The sequence below is a fragment of the Phragmites australis genome, chromosome 6, assembly GCF_958298935.1.
Source record: "Phragmites australis chromosome 6, lpPhrAust1.1, whole genome shotgun sequence".
In the NCBI taxonomy this organism is placed as follows: domain Eukaryota; kingdom Viridiplantae; phylum Streptophyta; class Magnoliopsida; order Poales; family Poaceae; genus Phragmites; species Phragmites australis.
This window is the reverse complement of record NC_084926.1, coordinates 43,771,097-43,798,103: the sequence shown is the minus strand read 5'-3', so window position 1 is coordinate 43,798,103 and position 27,007 is coordinate 43,771,097. Positions and strand designations below refer to the sequence as shown.

At 43.2% G+C, this 27,007-nt stretch overlaps 3 protein-coding genes and 1 pseudogene across 8 annotated transcripts; 3 read left to right on the top strand and 1 right to left on the bottom strand.

Moving 5' to 3' along the window:
* Nucleotides 1-1,463: 1,463 nt before the first annotated feature.
* Nucleotides 1,464-5,961, top strand: LOC133922718 (phosphatidylinositol/phosphatidylcholine transfer protein SFH8-like). 2 transcript variants are annotated; one of them, XM_062368167.1, is made up of 15 exons: nucleotides 1,464-1,658; nucleotides 1,781-1,892; nucleotides 2,703-3,003; nucleotides 3,114-3,213; nucleotides 3,316-3,582; nucleotides 3,672-3,749; nucleotides 3,837-3,938; nucleotides 4,028-4,077; nucleotides 4,168-4,267; nucleotides 4,370-4,468; nucleotides 4,581-4,697; nucleotides 4,877-5,005; nucleotides 5,093-5,476; nucleotides 5,625-5,699; nucleotides 5,787-5,961. In XM_062368167.1, the coding sequence occupies exons 2-15, from the start codon at nucleotides 1,859-1,861 to the stop codon at nucleotides 5,814-5,816; spliced, it is 1,866 nt and encodes a 621-aa protein (XP_062224151.1). In that variant the 5' UTR covers nucleotides 1,464-1,658; nucleotides 1,781-1,858; the 3' UTR covers nucleotides 5,817-5,961. The 2 variants fall into 2 exon arrangements, with proteins under 2 accessions (XP_062224151.1, XP_062224150.1); XM_062368166.1 differs by having other exon boundaries at nucleotides 1,497-1,658; nucleotides 1,793-1,892.
* A 645-nt stretch (nucleotides 5,962-6,606) lies between these two features.
* LOC133922719 (phosphatidylinositol/phosphatidylcholine transfer protein SFH12-like) lies at nucleotides 6,607-9,987 on the bottom strand (annotated as a pseudogene).
* Nucleotides 9,988-12,528: 2,541 nt separating this feature from the next.
* LOC133922720 (proteasome subunit alpha type-1-like) lies at nucleotides 12,529-15,491 on the top strand. Its single transcript, XM_062368169.1, has 2 exons — nucleotides 12,529-13,038; nucleotides 14,865-15,491. Exons 1-2 carry the CDS (start codon nucleotides 12,688-12,690, stop codon nucleotides 15,315-15,317), a joined length of 804 nt encoding a protein of 267 aa, XP_062224153.1. The 5' UTR covers nucleotides 12,529-12,687; the 3' UTR covers nucleotides 15,318-15,491.
* A 2,351-nt stretch (nucleotides 15,492-17,842) lies between these two features.
* On the top strand, nucleotides 17,843-25,977 carry LOC133922716 (uncharacterized). Of its 5 annotated transcripts, none has more exons than XM_062368165.1 (7): nucleotides 17,843-18,508; nucleotides 23,319-23,421; nucleotides 23,641-23,849; nucleotides 24,306-24,720; nucleotides 25,020-25,064; nucleotides 25,180-25,325; nucleotides 25,668-25,977. In XM_062368165.1, the coding sequence occupies exons 1-4, from the start codon at nucleotides 17,862-17,864 to the stop codon at nucleotides 24,565-24,567; spliced, it is 1,221 nt and encodes a 406-aa protein (XP_062224149.1). In that variant the 5' UTR covers nucleotides 17,843-17,861; the 3' UTR covers nucleotides 24,568-24,720; nucleotides 25,020-25,064; nucleotides 25,180-25,325; nucleotides 25,668-25,977. The 5 variants fall into 5 exon arrangements, with proteins under 5 accessions (XP_062224149.1, XP_062224148.1, XP_062224147.1 ...); XM_062368164.1 differs by having other exon boundaries at nucleotides 25,173-25,325; XM_062368163.1 differs by having other exon boundaries at nucleotides 25,020-25,325; nucleotides 25,668-25,739; nucleotides 25,796-25,977.
* Nucleotides 25,978-27,007: the final 1,030 nt, after the last annotated feature.

Below are 27,007 nucleotides of genomic sequence, written 5' to 3'. Positions count from 1 at the left end.
CAGCAATGTCACCGACGATGGTGAGCAGTCTTCGATCACCAAAAGCACCAAAATCGATCAGAGACTAGGGAATTCTGGGGTTACACGAGCATATTGATTTTCCTCACGCAATAGGCTGCCGGTTATCCATTCCTTTTTATATGGCGCTAGGTGATCAGATTGAAACTAACAAAACGGATTCTGCCATCGATCATGCGCGTACGTGAGCCTATCGATCCCCTCAGGACTCGTGCAAATTAGTTAGGTTTAGCCGAGAAGATCGCAACTAACAAAATATAACCATGGAACAATATTCACATCCACTTTTTAAGTTAAATGAATCACCATTCAAAACAAAATCCACTTTTGTAAAGAACATTGGTTTCCGATTTATTCTACCCTCCACTCCCTCTAATTGGAAATAAGTCATTTTAGGACGAGTATAAATTTTTTCGAATCATAGCTTTTAAATCATCGTAACATGTGAAAAAAGTATATGTATCTATCTATAAAAGATAGTGTTTAATTAGAGAATAAAGTGAGATGGGATGATTCTATTCATATATTTAAGGATGAGATGACTCCATTCATATATAAATGTTTGTTTGGTAGGTAGAATGTAATAAGTCTATTTTAGTATCTCAAACCATCAATGTCACGTTCAAAGTGGGATGGTTACTTTTCACTATTTTTTGAAATAGCTCCGTTCCAAATTTTTGAAGAATATTCTTTGATTCTGAATCATTTCATCTCACTGTTCTCCATCCAAACCACTTAAAATCAGGATAAATCCACTCTATCACCTCGTCCCATGAACCAAACACTACCTAAGTTACAACTCAAAATTGTATTTCGTAGAATCTATCTAAAACACTGCTTATTTGACGTCGGAACAATGAACCTGTCATGAGAGCTTTATAAAGGATATGTTTGGTTCGCGGGTGATATTTTTTAGAGCTATATTGTATAAATAGGTTAACGCAAAGTATGCTAAATGGAGTCTTATTTGTTAAAAAGATAATTATTTAATTAATTGTATTTGTCTGAACAGATTAAACTGAGTTTATGTTTATTGTCTGAATCTAAAACTGTATGAGTGGATATAAAATTTAAGATTATGATTGATTACTCGTATAAAGATAATTTTACGAGATTAACAAGTGGATCTACATATATGAGCGGATGTAGGATCTATATCTGTGAAGTGAAACTCGAATCAAGCTTCACTCTTCAGACCATGATGATATTATTTATTTATATTTAAGAGGTCAAACTGAAATAGTATATATATAGATAATTAAATATATTTTTACTTAATATTATATTATGAGTATCCATCAGATTGATCCGGACAACAAACACACCATAAGCCAAATCCGTGCGGAGAATTGTAATTCTATCAAAACTAAGGGGCTGAAGGGCAAACGGACCCGAAACCATAAAACTTCCCATACTAGGCCCCTCCCTCCCCTTTCTCTCTCCACTCTGTCCCATGCCTTTATAAAGTTATTCCCACCTACCACCCACTCTTCCCTTCCCCCGTCCCATCCCATCCCAGTATCCCACGCCCTCCCCACCTCCGCGACGCCACCCCCCAAAAAATTCCCCTCGCCTCGGATTCCCACGCGACCGCGCAGCACCCCCCTGCCCCCCACGCATCGCCGAACCGGCGCCCCGAGGTGTGTGAGGCAGGAGATCGCCGGCGGAAGCCGCGGCTCCGCTTCGTGTCCCTTTTCTTTTGGAGATTTTTTTGGGGGATTTTTCTCTGGAGGGGGCTATAGGGTTTCTGACGGGAATGCAGGGTCCGCTTCAGGCTTCGGAGCGCGGGGGGAAGGAGTACGAGGAGGAGGAGAGGAGGATCCGGTTCCCGTCGCTGCCCATGTCAGGCCGTCTCGATCGCCTTGCGCGGCCATGTGAGTTCGGGATTTCTCCCCTGTCGGTTTACCTTTTTTTCCCCTCAGTTTCTATCGGAGATTCGCGGCAGGTTGTTGGGTTTAGGTTTCGGTCGGTCGCATTGGGCTAGCGTAATCTGCGGCCTTAATACGGTTCACTCTTCTTAATTTTTTGTTCGCCTCGAGGTTAATCCGATTAGCTGCGTTGAGGCGTCCGCGAGCTCGCCGGATTCGAGTTAGGCCTTTTCTATCCCTGCTTACGCGCCTGTGAATCTGGCCATAGGAATATCTGGCAACCACGAGATGTGTGGTTTGACCGGTTCAATACTGCGTTTTTTTGGTCTCATCAAAGGCTCTATAGTCTATAGTCTACAAGGGCACGTAGCTTCCTATGAAGGAGCGGCTAGCCTTTGTTGGTTTTGAGCATAAACTTCAGGGCATTATGCGGTTCGTCCCAAGGCAAGCAATCAACTAGATAGTGCCTTGTTATCTTGACCTGTTCAATAACGGCAATCTCTGAACCAGTTCACTAGTTAGTTCTAGGATCCGTAATCTGGTGTGCAGGAACACTAGAAATTTCAATGCATTAAGCACTTGCACATGCACTCAAAGCTATTCCAAGGCTTACTTTATTGGGAAGTTGGCGTGGCGTGGCTCTTCTCTTGCTAGCATGATAAGCGGGGACAAAACGAATGCTATGTTCTTTGGTATGTTGAGTTGTAGTGCTGTAAATTTGGACATATTGACTTGGAAAGGTTTTATTGCAAAACAGTAGCCGCTTTTGTAATTCATTTTCACCAACAGTGGCTGATTTTCATCCCAATATCTCAGGTTTTGAAGGGTGCTCAAGTCATGATGAACGCAGAGACCATAAATCAGACTTGGAAAACTCTGAAGATGAAAAGAAAACTAGAATTAGCTCTTTGAAGAAGAAAGCAATTGATGCATCAACTAAATTTAAGCATTCATTAAAGAAGAAGAACAGGAGGAAGAGTGGCAGTCGGGTTCTCTCTGTATCTATCGAAGATGTGCGGGATCTAGAGGAGCTGCAAGCTGTAGAGGCATTTAGACAAGCATTACTTTTGGATGAGCTGTTGCCTGCAAGGCATGATGACTATCACATGATGCTGAGGTATATCCTATAAATTATGATGCCCCTTTTGCCTTCACTTGACATGTTGTTTCTCATTTTTTCATAGCACAATTTTACAGCTCTAACCTAACTAAATCTGGTTTGTATAGATTTCTGAAAGCAAGGAAATTTGATATTGAGAAAGCAAAACAAATGTGGACTGATATGCTTCAATGGCGGAAGGAGTATGGTACTGATACAATTGTTGAGGTTAGTTGGTTGAGGTTAAGTCATAAGACAGTTTGAACTTTGTTTGGTTATATAACACCTATGTCTTCAAAATTATAACCTGGAACTATATTTGTGCTATAGGATTTCGATTACAGCGAATTGGACACTGTTCTGCAATATTATCCTCATGGTTATCACGGTGTTGACAAAGAGGGTAGACCTGTTTATATCGAAAGGCTTGGAAAGGTTGACCCTAACAAGCTTATGAATGTAACAACAATGGATCGATATGTAAGATACCATGTGAAGGAGTTCGAGAGGAGCTTCTTGATCAAATTTCCAGCATGTTCTCTTGCTGCAAAAAGGCACATTGATTCAAGCACAACAATTCTGGATGTTCATGGTGTGGTATGTTACTGATGATTTATCTTCCATATTGCTTCTCTTGTTGCAACTTGGCAATTCATGAGAGCTAATTTGACACCTATGCTTTGCAGGGGTTGAAAAATTTCAGCAAAACAGCACGTGAATTAATTCAGCGACTGCAGAAAATCGACAATGATAACTACCCAGAGGTCTGAGCTTCAGTTCCTATTGCATTAATTGTTGCTCTGCATTTTTTCTTGCTTGTAATATATTTGGTTAATTTGTTGCATCTCCAGACTCTATATCAAATGTTTATTGTCAATGCTGGTCCGGGCTTTCGGCTGTTATGGAACACTGTGAAGTCCTTCCTTGATCCAAAAACCACTTCCAAAATACATGTAAGTATTTCCGCTGAGGCGCTGACTACAGAATTACCTTTTGCATGCTAAAGTTACTTAATTTCTAAGATATTCTTATGTTTCTTCAGGTTCTTGGGAACAAATATCAAAGTAAGGTACTTGAAATAATCGATGCTAGGTAAGCGATGTTCAATTTACTTTTCTTGGGAAACTTGTTTTCTTAAATGCTTGGTTATGATTGTTCGTTCAATTTGTAAAAATTGCACAGTGAATTGCCGGAATTCCTTGGTGGCACTTGTACCTGTCCTGAATATGGAGGTTGCCTTAAGGCTGAAAAGGGACCATGGAAGGACCCAAATCTACTGAAGGCATGCATCATTTGAGCCTGTTATTGATCCACATAGTATCAGTTCTTTGCTCATTATACCCTTCTCACATGTTTGTTGTTCCCCCCTTTGTATTGATGCCAGATAGTCCTCAGTGGTGAGGCCCAGTGTGCTCGACAAATTGTAACTGTTTGCAATGGCGAGGAAAAAATTATTTCCTATGCCAAACCCAAGTATTACGCAGTAAGTCTTGGAATCAATCTATATTGCTTCCGTTTCCAAAGTGATCTGTACCAGAAATTCAATCCTTTGCTGCTTTTTTAGAACTTAAGTTTGCTTTAACATGAAATGACAGATGCGAGGGAGTGACACATCAACCGCTGAGTCTGGCTCAGAAGCTGACGATGCTACCTCCCCTAAAGCCCTGAGAAGTTACATCTCTCATCCTAAGTTGACCCCAGTTCGTGAAGAGGTTAGCAGCTGATCTTTTCCTATATTGTCTGCAATTGCATTGAAATCTTAATTGTATTAGCGGATGCTGTTATTTCCACCCTCCTGGTCTATGCCATCAGAGCTGCAGCCTTCTCCTTTGCCCTCTGTCATGACTATGGATTATGCCAGATGGAATTAATGTTGTCTTTCTCCCTTCAGGTCAAAATGGTCAGGGCTGCTAGCTTTTCTACTCGTCTCCCTGAATATGATGTACCTGTCATTGACAAGGCTGTTGATGCTACATGGAAGAGAGAGCAGCCTCGAAAGACGCCTTTCCCATCCAAAGGCCTGATCTTGTTAATCTAACTGTATGATCAGAAAATTCTGTTGGTTTTTTGCAGATCCTGACATTTACTATTTTATTTTAATGCAGACTCTTCTCTGACTTCCACAACAAGGCCATCCAATAGCTCTTGGGATAAGATTGTTGCTGCTCTTATGGCTATTGTAATGTTGTTTCGATCTGTGAAAGATCTTGCCACAAGGAGATTGCCATATAAGAATAAGTCAGAAGAAAACTACACGGCATCATATCCAGACTCCATTCTGGAAGAAGAATTCCGTCCACCTTCTCCAAGTCCTGGGTTTGCTGAAGCTGACCTATTTGCAGCAGTCTTGCAAAGGCTGGGAGAGCTTGAAGAGAAGGTTCATATGCTTCAAGAAAAGCCTTCTGAAATGCCTTGCGAGAAGGAAGAGTTGCTTAATGCCGCTGTTCGACGTGTGGATGCATTGGAAGCTGAACTCATTGTAACGAAGAAGGTAATTCTGAACTGCACAATGGTATTAGTGTTGCTTATCATTCTTTCAGCAGATTATGTGAAAATTGAGGCTCTTATCAGTTTAGTATGATTTTCTTTTTACTGCTTTATAAGTTTACTTACCATGTGCATCTGCAAAATTTCTCTAGGCTCTGCATGAGGCTCTTATCAGGCAAGAGGAACTGCTTGCGTACATTGACAGCAAGGAGGTTGCCAAGGCTCAGGTTTGTCAATCATATTGCGTAGTTATGGTCCTTACGTTACTTTCTCATATCTTTATCAGTCTCTAACGTCTTAACTTCTTACTGCAGAGAAGGAAGAAACAAATGTTTTGCTATTAGGACCCGGAGAGACTCCTGTTCAATTTCTGCTTGCTGAGATGAGATTCCAAAGATGGCATCTGAGATGTAACCCGGAGAGACTCCTGTTCAATTTCCTAACATGTAAATCGACAGAGGTTCTGATAAATAAAATGTGTTTTTTTCACCCTGAAATCTGCTCCCTTGGCTCTTGGCTGCCTCCTCGAATATGGATCTGTTATTATGTTGGTTCTGTTGCGCGTTCCGGTTGTTTCGTGACAACAATAATTGGTTGGTTGGTTAGTTAGCCGATGGATAATTGGTTGGTTGGTTAGTTAGCCGATGGATAATTGGTTGGTTGGTTAGTTAGCCGATGGATAATTGGTTGGTTAGTCTATGGATAGGAGTGGACGGTTAGCAGACGAAGAACGCGTTTATCTTCCAGCAATGATTTTGTTATCTCGGTGATTGATTGACCTGACTCATATGGATTGCCTTGCTCGTGCTAAGTCTAAGCCAGCTGGGCTCGTGTCAGCCAGAGATTTTGCAACTGTAAAGTAATCCTCTTTTTTTTAGAAAATCCTTTTTTTTTAACTGAGTGCTATACCTTGTGAGCTCGTGATGTACGAGCATATGATGATCGCTTGCATGTAGAATCATATCAGCGCAGGCAGAATAAGCATAGTTTCAGAGAGTGATTTACACTTAGTACATATATATGTTTCATAGGCTGCAGCGGCAGAGCAGTGGAATACACTCATGGTTGGACATCAATTTGATAGTTTAGCAGCAATAGGCACTTTTTGTTTCACTTTTTGTATTCTTTCTCCCGCTGTATACTCTTTCTTTTTGGTTTTTGGTTTTAGTAGCAAGGAGGCAAAGGCACAGGGTACATAAGACATGCTCAGACACACAAGAAATTCATGGATTTCATTGCTCCTGGGGCCATGGATCATCCTTGGCTTGCGCTTCACCAACGGAACGGGTTCTGCTGTTGGAGGCAAAACTTTAATGGAATCAGACGAGACGAGTGAAGCAATGCACAAAGCTCGAATGCAAACCAACCAACCAACACTGCAGACTATCCTGAAATCCTGATGCTGGTGCGGAATGTTGGCATGGTACTGACTGAAAACACCGAGGCACAAGTAATATGATCACTTACCATCTTGCTCTTCCTTTTCTTCTTCTCGATGTAAGCCAGCACCTCCTGCTGCTGCCCAACAGATGTCTCCAACAGCTACAAGCATCAAACGTTGTTGACAGGCATGTTTGGTTGGTGTTCATGCTTAACATTCTTTCTCCTCGTGCTAATTTCGAGATAAGAGAATGTGTTGCTAGTGATTACTACTGCTAGAAACTATCAAACAGTCTTCATGTGTATGCAATGCAGAGCTGATGCGTCACGTGACATTACCTTTTTGGTGGATTCGAGCTCGGTTTCGAGGGTCTCGACGCGGCTGACGGCGGCCTTGAGCAACTCCTCCTTCTCCACTGGCATCTCCGGGGGCTTCGCCACCAGCGCCGCCATTTTCTCCTCCAGGTCGCTCAGCTGCTTCACCAGCGCCTGGTATTGCGTGGCTGACACCGTCATCGTGTCCGGCCCGGCCAGCTGCTGTAGCCTCCGGTTCTTGGCCATCGCCTCCATGGTGGTGATGCCTATGGCCGCGTCCATGGCCCGCTTCGGCGCGATCTTGCCCACGCGGAACATGGCCACCACGCCCATCACCAACGCCATGAACCCCGACACCACCTGCCGGTCGTCGGTGTCGCCCTGCTTGTACGTGTCCGGCAACGAGGCGTATATATCTGTGCCAAGGTTGATGGTGCAATTCTCTTCAGAACTCGATCGTTGCACGACATGCTTCGCTTTGTTCGTCACTGGTTTTTATTTTCTTTCTGTGTGGTGAATTTGGGGTGTGCGCGCGTGGGGTTGGGGGTGGAAGATGCGAGTCTGACCTCGCGCGATCACAAACTTCTTGGCACTGACCTCGTCGTTCCAATTAAACTCCATGTTCTTGTCAAAGAGATCGTCGTAACGAGCAGAACTACCATCTTTGCCAGGAGGAGCGTGCAAATTACATCTCAATGTACATGAAAGATACTAGTACTATAGAGAGTCTAAGGTGCTTGCTATTGTAGCAAACCCCACAAATGCTATGTTTCTTGATTATTCAGAACATGTGTAGGATGAACTATAAAGCAATCAGATACCTTAGTCTCTGAATTTTTCTCTCATGGAGAGGTGACATCTGCGGATGCTCAATCTTTTCGTGTGGGATATTGGGTGAATCAACAGAGTCATGCTGTAAGGATTCTTGCTTCTGCACATGAAAGCGCATGCGAAAGAGGGATCAATACACACTACAAATCATTCCATTCAAGTATTGAAGCATTGTACAGAAATGCAAAAGGGAAAAAAGATTGTCAATGGTGTACAATAAAGAATCTTCCAAATGGGAACACCAATAACACCTTAGGAAGCGGTACTATATCATCCTCGGTGGCAATCTTCTCATCGGCCTCATGAGGGTCCGAGTTGTTCATCCCGCATCTCCCCATACCACATTGGACCATCTGAACAAGAACAACCAAATCAACGTCACACCGAACAAGTAATGTTTAGATTGCTGTTTTTCTAAGGTAGATAAACACCAGATAGTACATTTATGTGAAGCTAAAATTATCAAATAAGCCAGGCTCGTGTATCTTAAGCAAAGAGTCTGAAAACCTTTAGGATTTCAGGGTCTTTCCATGGTCCTTTGTCGGAGCGCGTGCAGCCACCTTCGCAGTTGCAAGTGCCACCGAGGAACTCAGGCAGTTCACTACTGGATTTCGACAAAAGAATTCAGCACGGTAAGTGAGCCTATACCCAGATGTTCATCATCGTTTCTACTTTCTACACTTCAACATTACTGAAAAACTAGCATATTTGCAAGGTGGTGTAGTATGAAATCTGCCAAAACTTGAGCAGACGGTGTCTTGTGTAAACCTGGCATCAATTACTTGCAGCAGCTTGCTCTGGTACTTGTTGCCAAGGATCTACATCAAAGGAGCTGGGTACATAATGCTATTATATGTAACTACAGCTCTAATCAAGTGCAAACATGATATCAGAGATGATAAGTTACATGAATCTTGGTTGTGGTTTTAGGGTCAAGCAAGGACTTGATAGTGTTCCACAGGAGCTTGAACCCCTGACCCGCGTTAATAATGAACATCTGGCATAGCGTCTGCGCATTGATTTAAAATTACCGGCACTTATACATAAGTAGCAACAACAACAGCATAATGTCGTAATTGCTTAAAAAATATATAATTATTAGGTGTAAAAATACCTCAGGGTAGTTATCTCCATCGATCTTCCGGAGGCGACCAATGAGATCCCTTGCAGCCTTGTTGAAGTTCTTGTACCCCTGCACACAATATATTCATGCCATGTGATGAAGCTGAGGAAAGATCAATACCATGACAAGAAGCAATCAACAATGGCACCATCGAGGCAGCGGAGACGGGGGAGAAGATGTACCACACCGGAGGCGTCAAGGATGGTGGTGCTCTGGTCGATGTGGCGCTTGGCGGCGATGGAACATGCGGGGAACTTGACACCAAAGGTGCGCTCGAACTCTCTGACATGGTACTTGACGTAGCGGTCCAGGTTGGTGACCTGCATGAGCTTGGTTGTGTCAATCAGCCCCAGCTTCTCCATGTACACCGGCCGACCGTCCTTATCCACACCGTGGTGCCCCTGCGGTAGTGCTCCAGCACTTGGTCCATATCCTCGAACTCGAAATCCTAAAATGATTATTTCAACTCATTGCGATGAGGCGCTAGCTGTTTGGAACGCGGGAATTTCATGTAAAATTCACAGAGGGATCGAGGAAGGAGGAGGATGGCAAGATGCACAGACGTCGATGATCGTGTTAGCGCCGAACTCCTTGCGCTAGTGGAGCATGTCGGACCACATCTGCTTGGACTTGTTGATGTCAAATTTGCAGGCGTGGAGGAAGCGAAACATCATGTGGTAGTCATCGTGGCGGGCTGGGAGGAGCTCCTCCAGCACCGGTGTCTGCCGGAACGCGTCCACCTACCGCATCTCCTCTGTGTCGCGCACATCCTCGATCACCACCGACATCACCTTGCTGCTGCGACAACCCAACGACTTGCGGCTCAGCGAGCTCCGGAGCAGCTTCGACGATGCGCTCATCGCGTGGTGCCGCTGCGACGGCGCCCGGGATGGTTCGCCGCCCTCCATCGCGGTGGCGCTGCTATTGCTGCTGTGTGTGGTGGCCATCACGACGGTAGAGGACATGGTCAATGGATTGCGAAATCTAATGATCAAGAATAGCGGAGAGATTAATCTAAAAAACACATGCACATGGAAGGATCAAGAAACCAAACACACACGAGGAGCGAATTGATTGGTTTACCTCGGAGACGACATATTGCGGAGGCGAAGGGGAGGAGGTGATGGAAGGAGGGAGGAAGAAGGGTGGTGATTTGCAGTTTGGTTCATGCATGCATGGCCTGGCTGACCCTCCCTCCCTCTCCGACCTCCCCCTATTTCTAGCAAAATGGCAGCTACACCGTTCCAATAAGTAATAACTGAATAATCTACTCCTATATACTCCTTCCATTCAAGAATATAAGACACATTTTGTTTTAAAAAATCATCAAAAGTAAATTTTGATAATTAATTTCTCTTGTAATATTTTGCCAATTGCTATAAAATCAACCTCATATTAAAAGTATTTTGAAATACAAATATATTAAAACAAAATTTGTATACTAAATATGCATATAATTTAACTAATTGTCGATCAAAACTTATAAAATTTGATTTTTTTTAAATAAAATACATCTTATATTCTTAAACGGATGGAGTAATTAATATCTAGCTTTAGATATACCTATGATCCAGGGACATAGGTAGCATCGAATATACATTAATTGCATGCAATTGTGTCTAGTTGATCCATCTCTAAAGGCACGTTTGGAATGTAAAAATTTTACATGATTTTATGTAGCGATTCCATATCACTTATCTGATGCAGATATATGCGGCAATTGTATCGATCAAGTTGGGTTCTAATATATTTTCTTTGATAATAAATATTTGTCATTTTTTTTATTTTTTACCATCTTTGATGTACAACTTTGATCATTATTTTTTATTAAAATATAATTATAATATTTAATAAAAATATAATATTATAAAAAATCAACTATTAACCATCAAAGTTTTAAAAGTTTAACCGGATCTTAATCAAAGCAACAAATATTTATGACCGAAGAGAGTATCCATTTATGTTCACTAGTTGAACTAAATGAATGCTTCTTTCAAAATTACCTGATACAGATACATCAAACATGAATGTAATAACTATCCTAAAATACAAATTCCAAATATTATAGACACTGTTAACGGAGATGAAATCTTCAAGTACCAAGAACAAAAAATGTGCCCCACATTTGTATGGATAAAAATATTATCTTTTTTGAAAGGCAGATAAAGGTTTATCTTATTCAGAAGATAGAGTTTTTTTAAAGTATAAATCAGACACACTTACTCACGCACGCTCACACCTACGTTAGTGCATCCTAAATACGTCTAAACAAGATTGAAAATATAACCTTGTATACTACAAGTACATATTTTAACTACTAAACGTATCTATATATACATATATTATTTCTATCAAAATTTAATCCTAAGAGACTTCGAGCACATGTGAAAAATCTAAAACTCAAATCCGAATAAATACACTGAAATGCTTGCCTACAGACGTCTGGAGCGATTGGACGCTTTGATGAACCGGCCCATGTACTTGAACCTGAAAATATTATTAATTTGAGTTAATTCCTGTGTTCTTGCATCTATAATGTTTTAAACGTTCAAATAATTTATTGGTATAGTTATTTTTATATGTTACATTCTAGAATCTGTTGTGCACAGATTCGGACCTGAAAAAATTATCTATTTGAATTAATTTCTATATTTTTATATCTTCAATATTTCAGATGTTATGAAAATTTATTGGCGTAGTTATTTTCGTATGTTGCATCTCGGAATCTCTTGCGTACAGATCTGAACCCGAAAAAATTATCTATTTGAATTAATTCCTATATTTTCGTATCTTTAATGTTTCAGATGTTTAAATTTAATGTTTTAGACGTTATGAAAATTTGTTGATATAGTTATTTTCGTATGTTACATTCAATTGTACATCACATAAGTTTTGCATAAAAATGTTGCATGAATCAAGCCGTAATATTGTGATGGAAAATTTTCTTCTAGATCGGATGTACGCGGTATGCTATTTTTCATGGATGTCTTTTGATGTTGAAAACCGTTTTTTCATATTACAAACATTATTTTTTAACATTGCAACAAACGATTAGAACGTCCAATGAATCAGACGTCCGGACGCTAGCTCTACTCATAAATATATTCTATCATAAACCCTAACTAACTGATCTATGCTCGGATCGCCGAAGATAGAGTGCTGATTGAATGAAACAGTCTTGGCCCAACGTCAAAGCTCAATCAAGGCCGACTCTCAGGGATAAGGTCCATAAAAAACTAGGCCCATTCCAATTCCACGTAGAACGGCCCAGATTTCTGGAAAAAAAAACAAACGGCCCAGATGAATAGTTTTCCTTTCCGAAAAGGAAACGGAAGGAAGACCACGAGGAGCCTGCCTCGCAGCCGCGCTCGCTTCTCTCCCCCCGCTGACACGCGGGCCCCACCAAAACCCTTCCCCTTCTTGGAGCCCAAGAAGAAGCATGCTGCCTGCCCACCAGCGCGAAGAGATCCATCCCCAAACCACTCCGCTGCCACACCTGGGATCCACCACGTCGTGAGGGAGAAATCGACGCGGCGGCGGCGGCGGCCTCCTAAGGAGCTTCGAGAATGTTCCGGAACCAGTACGACACCGACGTGACGACGTGGAGCCCCCAGGGGAGGCTCTTCCAGGTGGAGTACGCCATGGAGGCCGTCAAGCAGGGCTCCGCCTGCGTCGGCCTCCGATCCCGCAACTACGCCGTCCTCGCCGCCGCCAACAAGGCCGCCTCCGAGCTCTCTTCCCACCAGCGCAAGGTCTTCCGCGTCGCCGACCACGCGGGCATCGCGCTCGCCGGGCTCACCGCCGACGGGCGCGTCCTCTCCAGGTTCCTACGCAACGAGTGCATCAACCACGCCTTTGTCTACGACGCGCCGCTCCCGGTCTCCAGGCTCGCGCTCCGACTCGCTGACAAGGCGCAGGTCTGTCTCGATGCGCACGCATCTACCTCCCTTGCGATCCCCTTCTCTTACGGTTGTTTCGCTGCTCATTGCTCGTTGGTCCGTTGTGTCGCTGGCATGGAAATTAGAATTTCCATGGTTAGTTCATTGTACGGGTTGGGATCCGAGTTCCAATTTTGAGCTTATTCCTCTGATTTGCGATTACAATTTGGGCGTTTAGGGTATAGTGATGGATTTCATCTTTCTTCTGTTGGGATTTATTAGACTTGTACAGACAGAGAGAAACTTCAGCAGTATCACATTTTTACTTCAGCAGTATCAGTGTTTCCTTCCGTCGAGTCCGTACTCCTTAGTCCTCACATTTTTACTGAAAGTCACAGTCCAAAGGTTGTGATTTCAGTTGGGGAAATTTGATTATATGTACCAAAGTTTATCAACCTTTAACAATATGTTCTTAACCCAATACGAAATTTTGTTATAAACTTGTCCCTAAGGGACATATGATAAAAGGATGATCAACTTCGAACATATTATCAAAGGTTGATTAACTTGGGGACATATAAACTAGTCCCTGCGGGACATATGATCAAAGGAAGTTGCCTAAATATCTTCATTTTTGTGTTAAGAACTTAAGGTTGAGAGGTGCTAGACTCACAGTTACAAAAAGATGTTTGATGAAGTAATAATTAGTGTTTTGGCCTTGTGCCTCATCAAACAGGAGAGTTAACGGGTTATATTTGGTTCATTGGGAACAAGCAAAACCTGTTCTTTTTTGGGCTGTTGTCCCGTTGTCAGTTTGTCACTGCTTTGCAAGAAGTTTTTGTAGGGTCTATTGAGGTAATATTTGCTGCTCCTTATTTTCCAACTGTGTGTGTAAGGCATAACATAAAGTTTTACTGTACTACATATGTGTGTAATGAATTAATAGGCCATTAATGTCGTTGCCACATCCGTTTATAGTGACAAGTCCCAACTCGCACCACATTATCAGCAATTTTCTAACTATCTTTGAGCATGTTCTCTTTTATACTTCATATGTTCACTTGATTTTTCCTTTACCATTTTTTGCACTTATGCACAAATAATGAACTACACTGAAATTGTTTTTTTATGACATGCTTATCTTACATGTATTTTGCCTGTTTAGTGGCATATCGTTGCACTTCTAATTAATTCATGCTTCTAGTTATTTCCCTTTCCATTATGCCTTTTCTAATATGCTTTTTTTTCCTGCCATGTATCATATTTGTATTGCAAAAATATGAATCACTTCAGCTTATAAACAGTCTCTTAAATGCATTTTACTATTTTGAGTTGTTAACAACTAAAGACATAAGACTTGTGAGCTGTGAAGGATGATCTTTTTTTGCCTGGTTACTATGAGTCTATGACCTGGAATCTAGACCAGCAGCTAGTAAATTAATTCTGATGTTTTCTAGGTGTGCCCTGTATCACATCCGCACTTTGTAACAGAATACTTAGTATCGGCTCATTACTATATCTTTGGCACTCTGTTGCACATCCTCCACTTGACTTTGATCATACTTGTGTAAGCATATCTTAATGGTCTTGATTGCGATGCTTTTATTTTGGGGGACAGGTAGTCAGATAAGCTATCTTTTCTTCCCATAGTTGTCTCTTGTCTGGTTCAGTGTTTGTCACTTTTGCAGTCAATGACGGACTGAATCAGATAATCGTTTTCAATAGGCATCTTTGGTTACATTACAGATGACGGTATATTTTAACTTGTATGGAAGAGTATTCTTAAGCAGAATCCATGTACTTTTATATCCGTGCGTCTTCCATTTTAGGTGGATATGTATTTACCTTCTTAAATGCTGTTGCAGGTTTGCACACAGCGTTCGTGGAAGAGGCCTTATGGTGTCGGCCTCCTTGTTGCCGGACTGGATGAGTCTGGAGCTCATCTCTACTATAACTGCCCCAGTGGGAACTACTTTGAGTACCAGGCATTTGCTATTGGTTCTCGCTCTCAAGCAGCGAAGACTTTCCTTGAGCGCAGATTTGAGGGCTACAATGACTACACCCCTGAGCAACTCATCAAGGATGCCCTCTCCGCCATAAAGGAAACTCTGCAAGGTGAAAAACTGACCAGCTCCAACTGCACGGTCGCCATTGTTGGCAGGAAGGACGATGGCACCATTGAGCCATTCGAGATGATCGATGCGAAGAGGATCCAAGAAATAATCGACTCCATGGAGGCTGCCGAGGAGGCGCCTGCAGAGCCGAGCTCCACGCAGGAGGAGGAAAGGGGCTCGGATGCTGCGCCCATGGACATCTAGGCCTTGAACACTCCCCATTTGGACCCTTACACCGCATTCCTGAGTTCCCAAAGATTAAGACTGTTTTAGAAAGTTGTGGTGTGACTCTTGTGTGCTCTTCCACGAACAATTATCTGGGTTCGGAGTTGGACCGATTGTTTATCATGCGGTGAAAACAAAATCTTTTGGTTTTGGGACCAGCTTGCCTTTGCGTATCTTTTTCTCATGGTTTGATCCAAGGTGTCTAGCATGGTAGAGCTCCCGTGCTCCGTGCTGGCAGTGTACACCTTCCAAGCTACGGGCATGCATCAGATCTGCTTTTTCCCCATTGTGGTGGTGGTGGAAGCGTACGAGTCCTGTGGCGAGCACCGAGAAGTTTACATCCATGTCCATCTTTCGCAGGGTGCCTGTGCCAGCCTGCTGGGGCAGCAGGGCCATCCTTCGCAGGGTGCCTGTGCCAGCCTGCTGGGGCTCCATTGCCTTGACTCCTATGAATGGAAGCCATCCATGCTACTCGTAAGTCTCGTCAGATGTGTTTACCTGTGCTGCAAATGCTAGACTCCTTTCTATCACGTCCTCAGGTTGGATTAGATCAGCTGCAGTACGGTCTAATAAGAAGGTAGACGTTCCGAAACTTTTCGAGACTAGTTTAGTAACATTTCGGGCTTGTTTGGAAGCCTGCAATCCCGGCTTTCTATTCTACCACGAGAGTGGACGAGTGGCGTATCCTAAAATTAAGAACCAGACGTGATGCTGAATGGTTAAAATCGGCAGATTGGCTCGATAAAGCAACGCGGAAATCCTTGAGAATGAGAAGTTTCTTCTTTTACACGAGGATGGGAGGGATGATGATGCCATAAACATTTTTTGTTGCTTAATATACACATGGGCACCCACTAATTCGAGCCCAACGTCACATGTTTCCTTGCAGGACGGGGAGGCACCTACCAAACGCTCCAGCATGACAGGGCTGTCAACCAGCTAGCTCGAGGGGCTCGATCTCGACAACAGCTCAGAGCCGAGATCGAGACTTGGCAAGTGGTAAAATCAAATAAAAATTGTAATACTTATTAACTCAAGACTTATCAAGGCTTAGGTTAGGCTCGAGCTTGACTTGAGTCGAGCTCGAATTAAGCATAGATCCAATTAAACTCGAGTAGCTTATAATGTTCGTGCTTTTTCTTTTTTTCCTTTTACAGTCCATGTCACCTTCTTCTCTTCGGCCGTACCGTATGATGCATGCCGCAGCTCAACCGGGCACGGTTCAAAAAACAGATGGTAACCGCTCAAAAACCGTGATAACAGATCTTCTCGGTCCGGTCCGGTTTCAGAAACCGAATGGTAACTGAATTTGAATTCAAAAAATTCGAAAAAATAAAAATAAATAAATAATTCAAAAAAAATCTTAAAAAAACTAGACACAATTCTAAGATCTTCTGTGAAAACAAATTTCAAAAATAATATCGTTTGCGTCATATTTTATAGGGAGGAATTTTGAAAAAAATGAAAAAAATTGAAACGTGCGGCTCAGTTATTAACTCATGTTAAGGAAAAGTTTAACATGCAAACACATATTTTTCTTGTGTAAAACGTATTTTAAGAGAATCTTTAAAAGTTATTTCACTTTTTTTAGAGTTTTATTAATTTCTCTATGATTTTTACAAAGTTCACAAGCATAAAGTGAATATGTTAAGAAACATCATTGTAATTAACTTTTTTTTGTCTACTATTATTTTTTCTACATAAATAATAGTATAAATAAGCTAATGAAAATGGTTTCACTAATTTTTGAGGTGTGATGGATCAGTTATGAATTAATCTAGTCGCAACACATTTACACAATCATGCATGTTACAATAACTAATTCATGAGTTCATGTATTTTTAAAAGACATAGGATCATGTAAGAAGACTAACAAAATTAGTTTCATGATTTTTGGATTAGCAAAGAGTAAAGTATGCATTTAACTTGGTTTAACAAATACAATTTCTCACAGAAAATTTTGAACTTTTTTATGAGTGTAAATACTTTTATCATGTAGATCATATTACAAGAAAACCAAAAAAATTTGTTTCACTTTATTTGAAGCTCAGATAAATTAATTATTAATTTTACAAGATTAAAATAATTTTTGTATTTTTTATTGAACTTCACTGAAAATCAAGAAAACCACTCGATAAATCAAGAAAACCGAGCGATTACCGATAATACGAAAAATTCGAGAAAACCGCTCGATAAATTGCAAAACCGCTCGGTAACCAGTCCAAACCGACCGGTTACCGAACGGTTAAAATCACGATTTTTTTGTAAAATTTCAAATTTTGCCAAATAAATTTTCTTTTTTTTTATTTTTTAACAGTAACTACAGTTATCGTAAATTTTCGATTACCATCGAAACTCAGTTAGCTCGGTCGGTAACCTTAACCTTGCAACCGGGACCCTCCATTTGTACGTCGGGAACGATTCGGTTTAATGGCGAAGGTTTATGGCGAATTAACTGCGGCCATGTGCCTCAACCGTTTCCCACTCGGGAGCCGCGGTCCCACCGACGCACTCGTGGACCCCATGCGTCAGTGGGCTTGTTCCATCGCGAGCGCTCGCCATAAACTCGTCTCGTGCTCTTCGCCTTCGCCGTCGCCTCACCACCCCGCAGACATGGCGGCCTCCTCCGTCCGCCTCCTCCTAGCCGCCGACACCTCCGCCGGATACCGGCGCTCCGCATTAAGATACGTCCCTGTGACGTCCTCTCTCTCCTTCCCCCGCCACCCGTCGTTCCGCAGCCGCGCCAACCTCTCCTGCTCCGCCTCCCTCTCCCTCCCTTCCGGCGGTGGCTACTCGCCGCCGAACGTCGTTCCCTTCAATCTCCTGCCGCCTGACTCTGATTCCTTCATCGAGTGGGACCCACCCCTTCTCGACTCCGCCTCCTCGCCGCTCGGCGACGGCGGGGCAGGCGAGGGCGCCACGCTTGTGGTTCTGCTCGGGTGGCTCGGCGCGCGGCAGAAGCACCTGCGCCGCTACGCCGAGCTCTACCGCGAGCGCGGGGTCGGCGCGGTGCGGTTCGTGGTGCCCGTGCGCGAGCTACTCGGGCTCGACCTCGGGCGCCGCGTCGAGCGCAGGGTCGCCGACCTTGCAGCCGAGGTCGCCGCCTGGTGCGACGCCGACCGCCGCCGCACGCTCCTCTTCCACACCTTCAGCAACACCGGGTGGCTCGCGTAAGGAATCACCCCCACCCACTCGTCTCATTCTCCTCCTCCATCGCGCGTCCTTAAGATCTTCAACCCTATAACTCATTTACAGAATTGGAATGTTCAAAAGTAAATAATGAGTTCATGAAGCATTTAGTGACATGCGCATGGGTTGCTCGTTCGATTGCACACTGACATAGGGGATCTAGCATGTGGTGTCACATGTTTTTGTCATGAAACCTCGGTTTGGTACACGAGGTTGGTGGATAGAACATGCTTGATTGAGGATGCGCATCATCACGAAGACCATGAGTTAGGAACTTAGGATAGGAGCATCCGGTACAGCACCCATCGCTAGATGGAAAACTAAAAGTGGTTGTTCCAGCATGCTTAGGAGAAACTCTTCATTGTTTGTCTGGTGCATTGTAGAATTGATATCCTTGTGGTTCTCCAGGGCATGTGTTTCCACTCCCAGTGGTTAAGATGCAGGAGAAATTGAAAGGGAGCAAAAAGAATTGAATTATGGTAATTGTTTGAAGAACAAACTAGATAAGCTGTTGGTGGATAGGTATGTTGAATAAATAGAAAGAAGGAAGGCATGTGCTGATGCACTGGTGACGCTCACATTGTTATTCCTTATGATAATCTGTTATGAGCAACTGTGTTATAGACTTATGGTTATGGTATTTTTTTTTTAAAAAAAAACTTATGGTCATTGACCTGTTGGGCTGAACTACATTTATGGTTGATTCAATCTCTCGTCTGTCATTGGAGCTTATTAGTTGGTTTCTTGTTTATATAGCTTCATTTGGGATAGTTTAGGTGAAAATTCTCTGTGTAGGAGCCTTTGGTATCGTGCGCTAGCCATTTTTAATTGGAAAAATAAAAGTGGTTGTGCCAGCATGCTTTGGAGAAACTCTTCATTGTCTGTTTGGTCTATTGTAGATTTGATCTCCTTGTGGTTCCCCAGGGTATGTGTTTCCACCGCCAGTGGTTAAGATGTAGGAGAAATGGAGAGAGTGAGCAGCAAGGATTGAGTTTGGGCAATTGTTTGAAGAACAAACCAGATAAACCATTGGTGGATAAGAATGTTGGATAAACAGAATGAAAAACAGCTTGATCGTGATGTTGTGTGTTGCTTCATTGGTGAAGCTCACATTGTTACTTTGTGCACAGTTTCCTTATGGTGTTCTGTCATGTAGCAACTGTTATGAACTTATGGTCATTGCTCTCTTTTATCTTTCAAAAAGCTTGTGGTCATCGACCTGTTGTGCTGAACTACATTTAAGGTTGATTCATTATTTTAGTCTTTGTCTTTAGAACTCATTATTTGGTATCTTATTAATATAGCTTCATTTATGATAGTTCAGGTGAAAATTCTGCGTGTAGTTAAGAAGGGTTTTTTTAGTTGTCCTACTTGAATCCTAGTGGAGCAATTATTTGATTCTTTAATCTCTTTTATCTGACGTTCATGCCTTTGACTTCATTTTGGATATAAAACCTTTGATTTTTTTTCTTTCTTTCTTTCCAGCTATGTTGTCTCGACATAGCCGGTCCCAAGCCCGGGTAAAGGAGGAGGGTTGTGATAGGCTTGGCGAGCCAACATAAAACTCAGCCACTCTTATGGAGATGAAACCCGAAAGAAAATCGTTGGGGCGTAACCCTCTTAGCGACGCGCTACATTGGAACCCGGATGTGGTGTTAAATGAGCAAGGGCCGGGCCGTCACCCCCTTAGTGGCGCGCCGTATCTTGATCTGGATACGGTGATAAGTGGGCAAGGATCGGGTCGTCGCATCCTTAGTGGCGCGCTACATCGGCGCCCGGGTGTAGTGAAAAATGAGCAAGGGTCTTCGCATTTGACTCGACGAGTGCGAAGGGTAAGGAAGCTAGCCGAGCCAAGTAGGATCCGCTTAGGTAGCTGGAACGTAGGGTCCCTGACGGGTAAGCTACGGGAGTTAGTTGATACAGCGGTGAGGAGACGGGTTAATATCCTATGCGTCCAAGAAACCAAATGGAAAGGACAGAAGGCGAAGGAGGTGGAGGATACCGGCTTCAAGCTGTGGTACACGGGGACAGCTACAAATAAAAATGGAGTAGGCATCTTGATCGACAAGAGCCTCAAGTATGGAGTGGTAGACGTCAAGAGGCAAGGGGACCGGATTATCCTGGTCAAGCTGGTCGTTGGGGACTTAGTTCTCAATGTTATCAGCGCGTATGCCCCTCAAGTAGGCCACAATGAGAGCACCAAGAGAGAGTTCTGGGAAGGCCTGGAGGACATGGTTAGGAGTGTACCTATTGGCGAGAAGCTCTTCATCGGAGGAGACCTCAATGGCCACGTGGGTACATCTAACACAGGTTTCGAGGGGGTGCATGGGGGCTTTGGGTATGGAAGCAGGAATCAAGAAGGAGAGGATGTCTTAAGCTTTGCTCTAGCCTACGACATGATCGTAGCTAACACCCTCTTTAAAAAAAGGGAATCCCATCTAGTGACCTTTAGTAGTGGCCAACACTCTAGCCAGATCGATTTCGTCCTCTCGAGAAGAGAAGACAGGCGTGCTTGCCTAGATTGTAAGGTGATACCTGGAGAGAGTGTTGTTCCTCAACATAAGCTTTTGGTGGCTGACTTCCGCTTTCGGATACGTGTCCAGCGGGATAAGCGCGCTAAAGTCGCTAGAACGAAGTGGTGGAAGCTCAGGGGGGAAGCGGCTCAAGCTTTCAAGGAGAGGGTAATTAAGGAGGGCTCTTGGGAGGAAGGAGGTGATGCAAACAATATGTGGATAAAGATGGCGACTTGCATTCGGAAGGTGGCTTCTGAGGAGTTTGGGGTGACGAGGGGAAGTAGAAGCGAAGCGAAAGATACCTGGTGGTGGAACGAGGATGTCCAGAAGGCTATCAAGGAGAAGAAAGAATGTTTCAAACGCCTACACTTGGACAGGAGTGTTGACAACGTAGAGAAGTACAAGGTGGCGAAGAAGACCGCAAAGCGAGCAGTGAGTGAAGCAAGAGGTCGGGCGTATGAGGACCTCTACCAGCGGCTAAACACGAAGGAAGGGGAAAGGGACATCTATAAGATGGCCAAGATCCGTGAGAGGAAGACGAGGGATGTCAACCAAGTCAAATGCATCAAGGATGGGACAGATCGACTTCTGGTGAAGGAAGATGAGATTAAGAATAGATGGCGAGAGTACTTCGACCAGCTGTTCAATGGAGGAGGTGAGAGCTCTTCCATTGAGCTGGACGACTCCTTTGATGATGCCAACAGGCGTTTTGTACGAAGGATTCAGGAGTTTGAGGTCAAGGAGGCTTTAAAAAGGATGAAAGGAGGCAAGGCAATGGGCCCTGATGGTATCCCTATTGAGGTGTGGAGATGCCTTGGAGACATAGCAATTGTATGGCTAACTAAGCTTTTCAACCTTATTTTTTGGGCAAACAAGATGCCCGAAGAATGGAGGCGGAGTATATTAGTACCAATCTTCAAGAATAAGGGGGATATTCAAAGTTGTACTAATTACCGTGGGATTAAGCTGATGAGCCATACGATGAAGCTATGGGAGAGAGTCATTGAACACCGCTTACGAAGAATGACAAGCGTGACCAAAAATCAGTTTGGTTTCATGCCTGGGAGGTCGACCATGGAAGCTATCTTCTTGGTACGACAACTTATGGAGAGATACAGGGAGCAAAAGAAGGACTTGCATATGGTGTTCATTGACTTAGAGAAGGCCTACGATAAGATACCGCGGAATGTTATGTGGTGGGCTTTGGAGAAGCACAAAGTCCCAACAAAGTATATTACCCTTATCAAGGATATGTACGATAATGTTGTGACAAGTGTTCGGACAAGCGATGGTGACACCGATGATTTTCCAATTAGAATAGGACTGCACCAAGGGTCAGCTTTGAGCCCTTATCTTTTTGCTTTGGTGATGGATGAGGTCACAAGGGATATACAAGGTGATATCCCATGGTGTATGCTCTTTGCAGATGATGTGGTGCTAGTCGACGATAGTCGGACGGGGGTAAATGGAAAGTTGGAGCTGTGGAGACAGACCTTGGAGTCGAAGGGTTTTAGGCTTAGTAGAACTAAAACTGAGTACATGAGGTGCGATTTTAGTACTACTAGGCACGAGGAGGATGAGGTTTGCCTTGACGGGCAGGTGATACCTCAGAAGGATACCTTTCGATATTTGGGGTCGATGCTGCAGAAGGATGGTGAAATCGATGAAGATGTGAGCCATCGAATCAAAGCCGGGTGGATGAAGTGGCGCCAAGCTTCCGGCGTCCTCTGCGACAAGAGAGTACCACAGAAGCTAAAAGGCAGGTTCTATAGGACGGCAATTAGACCTGCGATGTTGTATGGCGCAGAATGTTGGCCAACTAAAAGGCAACATGTCCAACGGTTGAGTGTAGCGGAGATGCGCATGCTGAGATGGATGTGTGGCCACACAAGAAAGGATCGGGTTCGGAATGAGGACATACGTGATAGAGTTGGTGTAGCACCAATTGAAGAGAAGCTTGTCCAACATCGTTTGAGATGGTTTGGGCATATACAACGCAGGCCCTCAGAAGCACCTGTACATAGCGGAAGAATAAAGCGTGCGGATAATGTCAAGAGAGGTCGAGGTAGACCAAACTTAACATGGGAGGAGTCGGTAAAGAGGGATCTGAAAGACTGGAATATCACCAAAGAACTAGCCATGGACAGGGGTGCGTGGAAGTTAGCTATCCACGTGCCAGAGCCATGACTAGACTTGCAAGATCTTATGGGTTTCATCTCTAGCCTACCCCAACTTGTTTGGGACTGAAAGGCTTTGTTGTTGTTGTCTTTCTTTCCAGCTATGGTGCCGTACTGGAGAATCTACAATCAAGAGCTGATATAACTGAGAGAATAAGAGGATGCATTGTAGACTCTGCACCAGTTCTAGAGATAAGACCAGAGGTTTGTGTTCCTGAACCTTTTTCTTACTGAATCAGGTGTAACACTTTTAACTGCTAGTAATAAATGTTCCAAGGTCCTCCTTACATATTTAGCATGTGGAGATTTTTATCTGGTCATTTTTGTAGCCTAAACTATCGTTGTGTCCATAATTTTTGTACATAGTCTTCCTTGGAATTAAGCTTATTTACTTGGAAGTTCTCATTTTTAATCTAAACTCAGGTCTGGGCGGCTGGGTTCTCTGCTGCCATGTTGAAGAAAAGTAGTTCCATGACAGGACCTTCAGCTGAATTTCTTGATGGACCTATTCTAAATGACACCTTGAACAGAGTTAGCTCAAATGTGACGCGACCATCATGGGGTGAATGCTGTCTTCTGTCAACACTACAGAAATTCTTTGAGCTTGTTCTTCACATACCTGATGTAAACCAGTAAGTCCATTTCCTGTTGTTAACCATTGTTCTGGTTAAGTGGCATGGGCAGGTTATGTATTTCATATTTGTGCCAACCACAATTCACGAAGGTGTATCCATATAAGTTGACGTGGCTGTTCTGTAGATATTTATGTTATGTACCTTTAAGTTGATAGTGTATTTAAAACCCATAGAAAATGCAGTAGTATGCTCAATGTACAGAAGTAAAACTATATGAGTGTCTCTTAATCTCTGATCAAGTATTTCTCCATGCACGCTGGAACTTAGGTTATCTGAATGGCGAGATGCTTAGCTGCAATATATTATATTTTCATTGCATGCACTAAATTGGTTCAGCTAAACTCTTTTTGCTGCTTATTAAATATAAACAGTTTACATTTCCCAGTGTGTATAAAATGCATCTGATGGCTCTCTGTTATCTGATATGTTTTGTCACTTGCTGATCATATTCAGGCGACTGTGCAAGGTTCTCTCGGTTCTTTCAGATGAGCAGCCTTCTTGCCCCCAGTTCTACCTATACAGCTCAGCTGATCGAGTGGTACCGGCTGAATGCGTAGAGAGCTTCATTGACCTGCAGAAATCGCTAGGGCAGAGGGTATTCACCCACAATTTTGTCTCGTCACCCCACGTGGACCACTACAGGAGCTTCCCCCATGTCTACTCTGCCAAGATTGACGAGTTCATGAAGATCTGTTCGACAGCTACAGTATCATGACCCGTCTTGGACTAACAGGCCTGTTGAACAACTTTCTGATGTTGTATTTCCAAGCTGTAGCCACTGTTATATTAGCCTGAAGGTATTTCTAATTCGTCGAATGTGTCAATTCTACTTCTTGAAGCTGAAGGCTGTGCTCATTGAAAAGAATAGGTGTGGGTCAGACTTTTCATCTCCCCCCCCCCCCCCCCCACAACCCAAATTTGTTTCAAGAATGGGTCTTCCTCTCCCCCATCTGATCGTAGGCTCCTAAAGAGCAAGCAAGTGAACTGTATACTCATTGAACGTCATTGTGTAATCCAAGGTACTGTGGAGTTTCATAGCGCCTGAAGTTCAGGCTAGGTGTATTTGTTTCTCATCAGCATGTGTCCGTGTGACCATAGCTCCATCTTGCTGCAAACATGAGCACTGTCTTTTTACCCTTTGCCATGTTCTAACATAGTTGGTTGCAGTGATGCTGCTGATCTCTTATTCGATTCGGTCTCTGCCACGGCCAGGTTGGTGTCTGCACCCTTTATATATAGCCATCATGTTGATCCACCAGATCACCACCACCTACCACGGCTAACACAAGGCTCGTGCATATACCACCATGGCCATGGAAGGATCAAGAGGAGGAGAAGACGCCGCTGCGGCCGATGGCAAAGGGAAGCTCCGAGGGGGAGGCAGGCGGCCTCCTACGCGGCCGTCGTGATCGGGGGCACCTTCGACCGGCTGCACCAGGGGATTCGCACCAGGGCCACCATCTCTTCTTGAAGGTACTGACACTTTTGTTCGACTCTTCCTCCCTTCTCTGCCTCTCATGTTGCTTTCACGTTTCACCATCCAATCCATGCAGTGATATACTCCATGAATATTCCATCAGGTCTTTGGCTTCTTGGTATCTAATCATCCGTAACCTTACACTAGAATTCATCTCTAGCTGCGTCCATTAAACTTCAGTTAGTTGTTTGATCCATGCTTGCTTGTGATAATTGATTTTTGCTGGCAATTGTTACGCCCAGCCCCTTTTGTTCCTGTTTGTGAGTATGGAAGAACATATTTCGTTCCGTTTCAAAAGAAAAAGAAGAAGAATTTCATATTCTTGCCACACGTGACAGGCAGCGGCGGAGTTCGCGAGGGAGAGAATTGTGATCGGCATCTGCGACGGCCCGATGCTCAGCAACAAACAGGTTAATTTTCCCTTTAGCCCTGTCGCCTGCCAAGTTCTGATTCGGTTACTGAACAGGTTGATTGACACCATGATCGCAACACTGCTACCATTAGTCCAATTCAACATTCCTAGCAAAGCTCGCTTCTACTCCAAGGGCATGCACTGTATGTCGAGGGTAACACTTGCTTCGATTCTAATAAACCATGGCCACATTGTTCATTATCTAAAAAAAAATGGTCACATTGTTACTGAAATTCTGCTGCAGCTGATGCGACAGCGGCATCAACTTTTAAGTTTGAGACGTGAGACGCCTTCAACTCATACCAACTGCTTCACATACTCGCATACATCTATGATACTTTGTTTTTTGTAACGGAACTTGACATGATACTTTCACCGTTGGGCATGAACTCTGTCCGTTCATAGGCCATGCGTGGTTTGATCGAATATTAGGTAGATCATGGTGTCTAATATACCTACCATTCTTTCTTTGTCAAAGAGAGGAAATAAAGGACCACAATGCCATTTGATGACTGAATGCCAAAGTATTACACACTAGCCAATGAGCACAATGCCTTTTGCCTGAAAGACCAATGGAGTATAAAACTAAAGGTAGGCTGCCAGTCCTCCAGTGATTTGAGAGACAGATACGCCGCAGGAATAGGTCGATATCAAACACTTAACCATGTCATTATCAAATAAAGACCGAATTCAATATGTAGGTGAGCAGTTCTGTTGATTACAGTTATACAAGTTCATTGAATGTGGACAGGTTCAAATTTGATGGCTACATGACACAAATTTGGTAAGGGGGTTAACCACTTAGTTGAACGGAACAGCATATTCCCTTCAAAGTATGCATGTGAGTTGCATATGGTCATGGCATGTAGCTTAAGAATCTAGGCTCTTATTACAAGTATGGGTGTCTGATGGGCATCTTTGGCTTTGCTTGGTTGCATTGCAAGATGCTTACCTGATACAGCCAATCGAGAAGCGAATGAAAAACGTGAAGGATTATATTAAGGGAAAATGCAAAAATCCCCTAAAAGTCATTTAGATTTTGATTTTCATTATCATAAGTTGTTTTGTTAAAAAAAACTCTCAAAAGTTTGACTTTGTTGTAAAAACCCCTCTCAAAAATTCAAAAAAAATAAAAATATTACAAAAATATTTTTTAAAAAAACTAGAGACAATTTTAAGACCTTCTGTGAATTTTTTTTCAAAAATAATATCCTTTACATCATATTTCATGGAGAGAAAATTTGAAAAAAAAGAGAAAAATATGCA